Source organism: Geosmithia morbida (assembly GCF_012550715.1).
Source record: "Geosmithia morbida isolate 1262 chromosome Unknown scaffold_10, whole genome shotgun sequence".
Taxonomy (NCBI): domain Eukaryota; kingdom Fungi; phylum Ascomycota; class Sordariomycetes; order Hypocreales; family Bionectriaceae; genus Geosmithia; species Geosmithia morbida.
The window spans coordinates 873610-886097 of record NW_023336197.1 but is presented as its reverse complement, the minus strand read 5'-3'; the positions used below and the strand labels follow the sequence as shown (position 1 = coordinate 886097).

General features: G+C 51.8%; 3 protein-coding genes across 3 annotated transcripts; 1 reads left to right on the top strand and 2 right to left on the bottom strand.

Moving 5' to 3' along the window:
* Positions 1 to 1311: 1311 nt before the first annotated feature.
* GMORB2_1758 (CFEM domain) lies at positions 1312 to 2005 on the bottom strand (the record flags this gene model as incomplete). Its single annotated transcript, XM_035463739.1, has 2 exons — positions 1312 to 1715; positions 1786 to 2005. The coding sequence occupies 2 exons, from the start codon at positions 2003 to 2005 to the stop codon at positions 1312 to 1314; spliced, it is 624 nt and encodes a 207-aa protein (XP_035320570.1).
* A 5068-nt stretch (positions 2006 to 7073) lies between these two features.
* GMORB2_1757 (Homoserine dehydrogenase) lies at positions 7074 to 8263 on the top strand (the record flags this gene model as incomplete). The annotated part of the gene is made up of 2 exons (XM_035463738.1): positions 7074 to 7114; positions 7207 to 8263. 2 exons carry the CDS (start codon positions 7074 to 7076, stop codon positions 8261 to 8263), a joined length of 1098 nt encoding a protein of 365 aa, XP_035320569.1.
* A 420-nt stretch (positions 8264 to 8683) lies between these two features.
* Positions 8684 to 10768, bottom strand: GMORB2_1756 (lysophospholipase; the record flags this gene model as incomplete). Its single annotated transcript, XM_035463737.1, has 3 exons — positions 8684 to 10020; positions 10107 to 10628; positions 10717 to 10768. 3 exons carry the CDS (start codon positions 10766 to 10768, stop codon positions 8684 to 8686), a joined length of 1911 nt encoding a protein of 636 aa, XP_035320568.1.
* Positions 10769 to 12488: the final 1720 nt, after the last annotated feature.

The window sequence follows — 12488 nt, the reverse complement described above, 5'->3', positions numbered from 1 at the left end:
ATGAACAGCAGATCAAGATGGTATACATTCGGTACTCGCCCTTATCTATACCGGTGTAGTACCCGCCCGACGTCGGAGGTGCAAGCATCCGCCCGCGCCCGCCCTCGGTGCCTGTCCCGAGTGGGAAAGTGCATGATTACTGTTCAACTTTCTTATCCCTTTTCTTTCATCTTGGAGCTTTTCCGCTACTATATTTGTAAGTGGTAGCCATGCCTTGATGATTTAACTGCGTGCGGGCCTCTTGAAGAGTCGACGTGGATGTGAACAGGAATGGTTCTGTTTCATCCGACGCACACTGGGCAATCAAGAAGCGGGCGAAAGGCCGTGTGAGAGTAGAATATAAGTAGCCAAATGGTACAGCTAGGATCCTCACTCCATCTATGGATACTTCTACACTAGTTCTTAAGGTGGCCTTTATTTGCCATGATGCTGTTCCCACTTACACCGTTTTCACTTCCTCATTCCACTTCGGTACATGTATTATTATTACTCATCACTCCCCGGCTATGGTCCTATCCCTATTACGCAAGAAATCATACATGTGTCTCTCTCTCTCTCTCTCTTTTTAGAAAAAAAAAATAGAACCTCCCCGAACCCCTAAAGAACAAAACCAAGATGAACAGAAATCCAACGTTTGGAAAGTCGGCTTCTGCTAACTGACACGATATCTCCGTCGCGGCGGCTGTCTTACGGTTTGAATGATCACCATCTTGCGGCCGTGTGCGTTCACCATGACAGACATTTATACGAATGGACGAATAACGAAAACAACAAAATAATGCTGGAGACCCCAGACTTCGCCACTGCTATACTCGTAATTACACCATGAGTAGTGTGCAATGTACTTGCAGACGAACATCAAGTAGGTATGTACTGATGGCTCAGACATGTTGACATATCCTCTCGAAGACTGGAGCCTGCCCTGATGGTGCACGTAGCTAGAGCACTGCCTCACTCTAGAAGCATGCTAAGCCAAGTTGGATGGATGGAAATAGATACGTCAACTTATTTACATGTTCACTAATTAGCGCAGCGGTATTCTGTCCTTTGTCATACGCTCGTCATGCCAGTTGATCTTGATCAGCATTGTAATTACAAATAGACAACCCCATATTTTTTTTTTCTTCTTTTCATTAGAGTAGCTCCCCATGTCATTAGAAATTATCCCATGGAGCAGAGCCCATGTAATTATTATGTCCGCCTGGGATTCAAACGACAGCAAGCATGTGTGTTTGGACATAGTAGCAAGACCGCGTAGCTCTCGCTCTGTAAGCAAAGAGAGCCCACCAACATCGGGAAGTTTTGACATCTTCACAGAGCGAGGACAGCGAGACCGGCCATGGCCAGGCCACCCACAGAGCCAATGACAGCGGCGCCGCCCGTGGGGACGGATGACTCTTGACCAGTGGAAGAGCCTTCGGTAGAGCTAGAGCCGTCGTCGTCGGAACCGCTAGTAGTAGAGGATGGAGAGACGGTGGCCGAGGGCGAGACAGTTCCGGCAGTACCGGACGTAGCGGTGGCAGAGCCAGCAGTCGTAGTCGTCGTCGCGGCGGCACCTCCGCCGCCTGAAGAGCTAGTGGCAGTATCCGCTGAAGTAGCCTCTGCGGAGGAAGCCTCGGTCGACGAAGCCTCAGACGTAGCCGACGTCGATGACGAGGAGCCGCCGCCGGTGCCCTGGGCTTTGCACAGAGCCTCAACGGCGGGGATGACCTTGTCTGTAAGACGACAGTCAGAACGTGGGGAATGTTTCAGAGAGATGGAAAGACAATACATGTTGGTACTTACTCAGAGCAACATCAGTTCCACACTTGGACAGGACACAGCCAGTAGCAGCGCCCTGGATGGAATCAAAGTCCTTGCAGATACAAGCGTAGTCGGTGTTCTTGCAGCTGGTCTGGCTGCTGACGGCATCGTCAATGCAAGGGATCGCGCACGAGGGGATGTCATCGCGGGTCTGGGCGCTGACAAGTGCGGACATGGCGAGGATGGCGTAGATGGACTTCATCTTGGCGAGTCGTTGGTGTGTGTAGATGTATATGTGGCCGTGGCGGAGTACGGGAGCAACGAGCTGTGGAAGCGAACGGCGCGAGGGAGAAGGAGGAAGAGAGAAAATATACTGCTAGTCTGCAGAGATGCGGGTAGGAAGGAGGCCTTTATGTACTCGAAGGCAGGTGCAATGTAGCATTGGTATATCGTCACAGGCAAGGCAGGTGGCAACTATCTGGTCTGAGGACAAGGCAGGAGCAGAGTGCACCCCAGATGGAGGGGGGTGGAGGGGGGTTAGGGGGAGACATTGCACCAAAGTACACGGCCTCAACTTCTGCTTTAAGAAGAGTTGGGCCGTATCATGCCGAGAGTCCGTGGGTACCTGGCATGTCTACTCCCCTCCTCCTCCTCCTCCTCCTGCTCCTCATTTTAACCCATGTTTAGTCAGGCTGAATCGGGTTGGCATGACCTTTTGTTATGAGCAGCCTTGTCCTTTTCCGGTGAGCAGCAGATGCTCACTTTCGTAACAACCCGCGGCTTCTTGGACAAAAAAATACCTACAAAAAAAACCTACTCCATGAATGAATAAAACAACATGGGCATGTGAACGAGGTGGAGGTGGAGGTGGAGGCAAAAGCAGGCACCGGCTGTTACTCGTGCGCCTTGTCCATGGAGGAAGAAGAGTTCAATCTAGCACTAAGTTTCTAGTGCTGTAACACCAGTCGATATAACTTCATACTACAGCTGTCGATGGCCACTGCTAAACTTGAAGCGTCGGTCCTAGTACCTCTCTATTCGACCTGGCTTGGTGTAGAGTCTCTCGACTCTGGACCCGTTGCACCTGATATTCCCCGAGTGCTTAGTTTTATTGCTATGATTATTGCCGAGTCGCAATGTTAGGCACACATTCGCATGAGGGGTTCCTCTTATCAGGACTCCCATGGATGATACGGGGATGGAGCCTGGCAACAGCTTGCGTTGGCCTCTGTCAGACATCCACGGAGGATGCGGGGGTTCGACGGAACCCGCCAGCATATACGAGTAGGAGTCGGCAGCAGGCAAATGACAAAAGCCAACAGTACGGCCTGTCGGACCATTCGGGAGCCAAAGGAGGGAGTCAATATGGCAATGACGGGTGAATTGCATGGATACCCGCATAGGCAAGCAAGCGGATCGAGAAACTTTAGTGGATAGTCCCCAACCCTGGTCGGACGCTCTCCACTCCTCCACCCGTTGCTCGATCCGGGGAAGTGAGACTCCCCCGCAATAGCTTGGACATATCAGGGCCATTATTGGACAGACTCCAGCTTCTGTCTTGGTTGCTCCAACTCAAGTATTGGGCTGTTCCCCTCTTCCATTCACACTCTCTCCGTTCTCTTGCCCCCAAGTCTTTTCCCGTACTCTCCATGTCATGTCATGCGTCAGTGTGACTTGGTACATTGGGAGAGCGGAACCATGTCGTTGGTCCTACCAAAGGTACGTACATACACATCTTGTCCGGCCTGCTATCGAATCCCCGCAGGTTGAAGGATGTACACATACCAGCTCGTGTTATTGCAGACCGATGCGCCTGCTTTGTATCTGAGTTTGCCATACCGAGGTTCACGTGAAAGGAAAGGAGCTTCAATCTTCTCGCTGGTGGTAGGAGAGTCACTCCACCTTTCCCCGTTTCTCTTTCGCATGATTTCCTATCAATCGGGACATCTTCCAAGTGCAGATGAGCCCCCGAACACAATCACTACGACGTAACTCGGGGCTCTGAGATATCGATGCCTACAAAGCAGAGGTGAGCTTACCAGGAGACACTCACACTACACAGTCTGCGTGGCGTGTGCAGGTCAGTAAATCAATGCCAAACGCCACGCAGTGTGGTGAACACCATCATGTGCTGGCCACCGTTCTCTACCCCGCCAACGACTCCCGAACGGACACCGACCTTTGGGCTGGCCGAGACATAATAGAACATGAGACAACGGTTATGGAGCTAAAACTGCGTGCGGGGAATCTTGTGAACTGTACTCGTATCCCAATGACTTACGACTCTCACCAGCCTGTAAGAAGTTTACGAGTGTAAGATGACCTCAACGAACTCTAATAGATCAACTGATCAAGATATCACCTTCGGTAGTAGTAGGCAGATGGCTCTCACTAATAGGCACGAGCGCTAATCTGGCAGCGACTCATGGATCTCGCTCACCCACTCTTCCCAGCCGAGTCATCCATCCCAACAGGAGATGAAGAGACGACTACTACTACTACTACTACTACTACTTTGCATCGCCGTTGGATCTGGGCTACCAAATCGGCTTAGCCACTCCTGGTATCGACGTACTAATGATGCCAAGAGGGAACGCGCGCCTTCTTTGTACATGATGCATTGCAGCTTGCGATCGCAACGGGTAATAGCACACCGCGGAGATGGACACTACACTAATCCTCTATGGGAGTCCCCCGGGATTTACTTTTTTTATTTCATTCTCAAAAAAAAAAAAAAAGAAAGAAAAAGAAAGGTGGCTTCCATTGCTGATGCTATGTGAGGTCGCATGTAAGCCAGCTCGTACAATTTCTTTCCATCCCCTCATAAGACCTACATGCCCAGGCTACTGCTATTTATTCCTTGCTTATTGTCTTTATTTTTTTCATCATTCCATAACCGACTCACTGTCACAGCCGTAGCTATTTCGTATCTCACCATGCCATCTACTGTTTATGTTGATTGAGTGTTGCATTAGTTCATGCCCTCGGGGAATCATCTACAGATGTCCATGAGACTAATGATCCAATTTACCCTGCTCAACTCGACTACCCTAAAGATCGGCCATCGAGATGCTGCCTTTATCAGCTCGTTCCTTGCTATGCGCCATGCTCATGTTTATTTACGAGATGTATGAGTCATTCATACGCATATACCACGTATCTTCTTTGTTAGAAGACCAATGAGCTTCTTACCATTTCACAGCGAAATAGATGGAATGAGGATAATTAAATCGGAGGACACAGGCGATTGAATATTTATCCATTCACTAAAGAAAAGAAAAAAAAAATGACAACTTCCAACAGATACTTACATGTATGCCACGAGAAGTCACTGACAATCACATCCACTCTTCTCCATGAATAGCATTCTTCCTAGACCATAGCGGCGATGGTCTGTAGCTGCTGCGCGAAGACATTTCGCGGTCACGAGGCTCGGGGTTACATCTGCCCTTTATAGCTTCCACCTTACCATGATGAGGCATTCCGGCAATCAGAACTGCCGGTGAACATGCCAATGCAATAGGGAAGAGGGCCAAGTGCTTTGGACAAAGTCCAGTTGCGTGACTTACACAGCCGAAGCTGGCTAATAAGTCCTCATCCCGTTTGCACCCTGACACTCCAAGTAGGTGAACCGATCATCCTCCTCTACAGCAAAACACCGACAATTCAGCTATGAAGGGACGCTGCCAGGGTAGCAAATGATTTTATTTGCGGATGACATGAGTGTACATTCAAGTGCACGCTCCCGCCTGATGGAAGGGCAACTGCGATTGATGCCGGAGACATCGCTCTCGTCCAGCTGCGTCGCTTATCTTTTGAAGTCTTCGAAGCTTTTGACACTGAATCTTGGTGCTGCAAAGGTAGCACGTAGTGATTGTGTAACGACCATCAATTGTATCCTTCACTCATCGAGGAAAGGGGGAGATGGCACTGGGCTCTCCAGCCTGCCTGGTTGATACAATGTGACTTGAACCCTCATGAGCTCCTCGGCCTTTTGCTCACCTGAACACCCGCAGAACAGTGGTCGACATATTATCGTGCATCTGACTTTTAGAGGAAATCACCATTGGTACACATGAGCCTCGTAATTGACGGTACGATAATAGAGACGCACAAACACACAGAACCTACTGCCATTAGCAGCAAATACGCTCTTGTGCGGCGACAGTGTCAGCACCTTGAAATCTCAATGCTTCCTCCTACTCTCTGAATGCCGACTAGAGAGCTCCGGGAGTTCTCAAACATTGGGTCGAAGAGCACGCTGAATTTGGCTTCCTAGGCGAGAAGCGACGACGAAAACTATGAATTACATTCACGGTGATGCTGTACATCCACGTCTTCAACCGTGGCCCGAGCATCGACATGCGCGCGTTGCTGGCCTTCAATTCCTGCAGCTCTGGGCCATCACCTTGCGAGTCCAGGCACCAGCTGCGCGGTCAACGGCTGCATTGAGAGAAGGCCCTCTGTGACGACGTCTGCAAATGACTTCGGCGGCCGCTCATCTGGCCTCGCGCCTTCTTCGACCGAGTACCGGCTACGCGCCACAATTCGAAGTTGAGGACAGACAGAAAGAGTTTTGTGTGCGACATAGAAAGTCTACTACTCTTCACTGTCCCGCCGTTATCTGGTATTGCTCGAGTGACAATTGAGCTTGGGTGTTTGTTACATGCGTTCTTATAAAGAACGTCCGGAGTGTCTTCAACACCACCGGCTCGTATGGACATGTTCACCATCGACATGTCCGGCAGTTCCATCGGATCAACACTAACATACATCATATATACTTTCCATGATGATCGTACCATATCTCCTACCCTGGCTATGTTGCCAATGATTACAGTCGTAACCGCTCAGATGTCAATAGTAGTAGTATTAGGCTAGTCACGTCACCTTGTCTCGTAAATCACACCACTCTTCCTCCATTTTTTCCTTGTTTTCTTCTTCTTTTTTCTCTCTATTTTGCTTTAATAGTTCTTTACCCCTCTGGCCCTCATCATCTTTCAGTTTTGCCCCTCTCCAAGCTGGATATAATACTATCAGTACGGAGTACGAAAGGGACAGTCGTACTCGGGGCTCTTCAACGCGGAGTCCCCATTAAAATGTACCCCTCCCATCTACCCCAAAATAGAAATTTTAACAGTTGGACAATTTCGCCGAAAGCTGTCCGAGTGGTGAAGCGCGGGGGAGGGGGGATTTTGTAGAAGCTCAAGCTATTGAATGGAAGTACCTACATATAAAGAGCGTTTTGTAACCTTTCAATCAGAACGATCCCCTTCTCCTGCTAAGTTGTAACATATTGTAAAACAACTCCTCGCACACACACAAACAAGATGGTTTCCAAGACTTTCAACGTCGGTGTCGTCGGCTACGGGTAAGTCAAGGACTGTACAACTTTCAAGAACCAAGAACCAGAACAGTCAGCTCTGACCAAAAGACACATAAAAAAAAAACCTCCCCACACAGCATGTCTGCCAAGATCTTCCACATCCCCTTCATCAGCCAGACCCCGTCTCTCCGACTTCATGCCATCGTCCAGCGCAACCCGCGCGAGGGCAACTCTGCGCCCACGGACCACCCTTCGGCCCGCCACTTCAGCGACGTAAAGGATCTCCTGGCCGACGCTGACACGGACGTCATCGTCATCACCACCCCACCGGACCAGCACTTTGCCCTGACCAAGGCGGCCCTCGAGTCGGGCAAGCACGTGCTGACGGAGAAGCCGTTCGTGCCTACGGCTGCCGAGGCGGAGGAGCTGATCGCCCTGTCAGAGGCCAAGGGCCGTCTGATCTGCGTGTTCCAGAACCGTCGGTGGGATGCCGACTTCCTCACCGTCAAGCACCTCCTAGAGAAGGAGACCCTGGGCCGCATCCTCGAGTTCAACTCCCACTTCGATCGGTACAAGGCGCCCTCGGCCGCCGCCCGCGCTGACTGGAAGGGCCGCCTAGGCATTCCCCAGGCCGGCAGCACTCTGTACGATCTTGGCACCCACCTGATCGACCAGGCCTACGTGCTCTTTGGCCTCCCCAGGTCCGTCAGGGGCCGCCTCATCAACCAGAAGGAGGGTAAGGCTCTCGACGATTTCAGCCCCGACGCCGTCACCGTCGAGCTATCCTACCCCGACGGCAAGACGGCCAACCTTCGCATGAGCGCTCTCAGCGTCGAGACCTCCCAGCCCCGCTTCTGGGTTCGCGGCATCAAGGGCGCCTTCCACAAGTACAACCTCGACCCCCAGGAGGACCAGCTCAAGGCCGGTGCCCTTCCTGGCTCCGCAGGCTTTGGCAAGGACGACCCCGAGAACCTCAAGCTTACGCTTGCCGATGACCAGGGCAACGTCAAGGATGTTCCCGCCCCTGACCTCGAGCCCGAGACCTACACGGCCTTTTACGCCGCCTTTGCCGATGCCCTGGCCTCAGGAGCACCTGACAAGGTTCCTGTCAAGGCTAGCGAAGCCCGTGACGTGCTTAAGATTATCGAGGCGGTACTTGAGAGTGCTAGGTCGGGCAGAGACGTGACATTTTAGCTTCTGTTTGATACCAGTAATGTATGTAGTCTCGATAAAAACCAAGGCAGATTCAAGATGAAAGACCCGAAGTCTTGCTTCGAGAAAGAAGGAGAAAAAAACAGTTCATAGCTTGCTACAGCGCTAAAGCAGTTCACTAAATACTCGCAACCGATGCAATATAACGACTGATCTAGTAATGCCTGTTTCTGTTGCGTCCTGTATGGTTATCTATACCAGAATGAAAGGAGAAATGACTCTGCTAACATGAAAAAACTACTAGGGGGTCTGAAAATGACAAAAGAAAAAAAAAGGGGTAGTGGTAAAAAAAGGTAATGTCAAAAAAAGTTGACAAGATGAAAGATGGAATGTAATGGGGTGCGAAGAAGACGAATATGGACAAAAGAAGTAGTCAAGGATTGGTGGGCAAGCAGGGACAGTTTAAAGACCCATGATGATAGCCGAGGCGGCAAGACCAGCGACGACAAGGGCAACAGAGCTCTGTCCCTCCAGAGCAGAGGCAGCCCCCTCCTGAACATTGACGGCGTCGCCATAGATGGAAGGAGCGTAGGTGGCAGGCTCTGACTCATCAATGGTGCCGTTCCAGCAGTACGAGTTGAAGCAATCCTCGCAGGCCTGGGGAACGGTGGTGTTGGTGCGGTCAAAAGAGCGGGAGAGGATGGCGCAGCCGACGCACACGGGCCACTGCTCGTCGCGGGTGGCGTTGAGCTGCGTGGCGACGGCCCAGCCATTCTGGACCATGGCATCCTGCTCGGTCTCGTTGTACGAGGTTTGGAAGGTGGATGTGTTGGAGTTGTAGACGTAAGGGTAGTTGGGAATGTAGACAATGAGCGGCGACGCGACGGAGGTGTTGGATGAGTCGCATCCGAAGAAGGTGGGGCGGGCGTTGAGACCGAGGTTGACAAAGGTGTCCTTGCCGGGGACGACGGGGAAGCCGGTGCCCTCGGAGATTTCGTCGAGAGAGCGCTCGTAGGTGGCGACGGCTGAGATGCCCTGGGGCCAGCCGAGCTCCGTGTCGGCCGAGTTGTCAAAGGCTAGGATGACGTCGACGGCGCGCTCCCCAAAGAGGTGCGGATGGAAGGGTATGTTTTGGGAGTCCTCGCCACCGTCAACGAGGGTCAGGCGCGTCAGGTTGGCGTCGTAGTTCTCGGCTTCGTTCCATCCCTGGAAGGGGTTGGGCGTCCAGTCGGCAATGTCGTCATTGTCGTTGCCAAAGTACTCGAGCACGTCGGTGATGGCCGAGACGACGAAGTCAGGCACGTCATCGGGCACGTAGCCGCTGTCCTTGTTGTTGAGGTACAGGACAATCTGGTTGAACAGACTGCTCGACGTGCCCATGACGAAGCCGGCATTGTCGAAGCCGCGCACACACTGCCCGTCATCGGGGATCTCGCCGTCGGTGAAGTTGGAGCCAACCCATTCGAGCGGCACGAAACCCCGCAGCGTCGGGTCAAACGACCCCAGCTCCCACGGGTTGAAGTCGAAGACGGTCGAGTTGATGGACACGATCTGCTGTCCGGGCTGGCGGCCCACGGCGACGAGGAAGGGCATCGGCGCCTTGCCCGCACTGAAGTCGGAGTCCTCGGCGATGGAGGAAAACGTCACACCGGGGCCGCCGTGCGAGGCGTTGACCAGCTGGTACGACAGCATGCGACCCCAGTAGTCGGTGACGGATCGCTGGAATCCCGCATCTTCCTTGTCGCTGACGTCGTCGAAGATGGAGGAGTAGTAGTCGTACAGGGCGTATTGTTCGGGGCCTGACATCAACACACGCGGGGTCAGGTCAGTACAGAGATAGGTGAAGGAGAATGCGGCAGATGGGCGGGGTGATGGTATCCATTACCCTCGAGGATAGAGTCCTGCAGCTCCCAGACAGCGCCGTTGCTCAAACTGTCCTCAACAGTGGTGAAGTTGTTGACGTAGAGGCTACCGACGAGCCAGCCACCACCCGACAGACCGGAGATGTAGGTCGCGCTCTGCACCAGACCACCAAGGTTGCCCGTCGTCTGGCTTCCCGGCGAACGGTCGTCGAGAGCAGCAAAGGCGCCGGCACCGGTCAGCATGGCACGGTAGCCACCGCCGGAGAAAGCGAGGCCAATGTTGGGCAGGGCCGTGGCATCTTCCTCGACGCTGCTGAGGTACGCGGTGCTGTTGAAGTCGGCAATATTGACGCGCTTGAGGAAGTCGCGAATCGGGGTTATCGTCTCGTTGCGACGCTTGAGCAGCCACTCCTTTTCCTTCTGAGAGAGGCTGGTACCGTTGCGGATGGTGGGACGGTCGTCGGGGCAGTCGACCGCGGTGGGGACGTAACCGTCGGGGGCGTTGCTGACCGCGCGTTCAGCATGCTTATCGGAGAAGGAAGAAGCTGCTGTTTTTTCCCCCGTGAAAGTTAGATATATTCAAGTTGATTATGGGTTGATTGGTCGTAGGTAGCTTGTTATGTATCGTCGTACCTGTGGCGCCAGCGACGGCGGAGGCCGTGAGCAATATAGGTAGGCTCTTCATTATGGGTAGTGAATGGATAATATAGAAAGAGGGAAAGAGGTATTGCGTCCAAATATCAGATGGAGGGCAAGTAATTATAAAGTAAAATATAAAAGAAAGAAAAGAAAAGAAAAGAAAAGAAAAAGATTGTCAAGAGGCGCCGTCGGGCTTTTGGTCGGGGTCGTCGGAATCGTCGGAGGGGCTGAAGGGGGTGAAGGGGTGTGGTGATGGTGATGCCAAGAAAAAGGAGGAATGGGATGAATGGAGAGAACGTGTCGGGAATTAAATCGGTATTGGAACCTATGAGCGCATCAAGGAGTACATGCACTCTCGGCAAAAAAAGGACAAGGATACGATTATCTATATCTCTCGCATATTGAAGCGAGTATTCAGTCAAGGAGGGAAAGGAAAAGAAGGAGAGAGAGAGAGGAAAAAGTGTGAAAACAGTTGAGAAAGAACGCTTTACCGCTTAGCATGCGACGATGTGAGTTGTAACCAGTCGTACAATCAATGCCAAGAGTAGCATTACTCCATACATAGCAAAGTGAGAGTGTGTGAGTGAGAAAAAAAGGAACAGAGCACTGCCATGATTTCTTCCCCACCATGGTCCATAATATTTGCGAGTCTGTTACATGTAACATAATGCCTACTATAGTAGGTTGTATCTTCTCATGTCGCAAGGCTCATTATTCCAGAAAGTGTTCTCAAGGCTTGAAACAGCAGAATCTACAAATATTCAATCATTATCATCATAATAGCACTACCCGTACCTTTGTCAGTTGTAATGATCTGCTTCGCCCCTGAGGTCTTGAGGTCTTGCCAAAGGGCTTTGTTTCTAGTAGAACCTAGTCGGTAAAAGGCCTAGGCAACTCGGAACTTGACAAATCGACAAGTCAGCAACTCGACGTCATTACCAGCATCTCTTACGGGGCCACTAGGGCCCCGTGATCCCGTTGGCGAACTGTTTGATCGGCCTGCTCCATGCGACGCCTTTCACGGGAAGGGGCCGGGGGGGGGGGGGGGGGGGGGGGGGGGGGGGGGGAGGTGGTCTTGGTCTTACTTCTTACGTAGGTAATAATACTCTCGACGGTAGCTCCTATGCGGTACGCACGGGTAGACTCGAATCAAATACTAGGAACTAGGAACTCAAGTAAAAGTTGTATTCGTACTCCTAGTAGCATTGACTAGTACTGCTAATAATACGGCTTCTTCGCGAGTTTTACGAGATTACCACATTCATCATCATCGTGGCTTGATCCCCTAGTTTCATCGACGAGTTAGTCTCTTGGCAGACCACCGGAAATATCATATATGACACCTTGTCGTCGTACTTGGCTGCTTGGTTGGGCTGGTAAGTGCATGTACGTATACGAGCAAAGGGTGTTGCGCGCTTCCTACGGCATATTGCGCCGCACAAGCCTCATTGACTGTTGCAGCTTACGAGTACAAGTAATACTACAGTCTATTGCCCGTACGAGTACGTCCGGTAACTCTCGCATCAGCCGTACTGTTCCTTTCCTCTTCACTGTATCATCTTGTTGGCCTACCATGCACGTATTACAACCAACCAATATTACCATATCCCGCCCTGTAAGGCAGAGACCGTTACTTCCGACTCTCGTCACGCCCAATCGGGAAAATACTCATGATGGCTTACCCTTGCCTTCGGACTTGTGTCGCCCCGTTTCGGACTTTTAATACGAGTATGATTCAAGTATATGCAGCCTTACCGAGAGAGTAG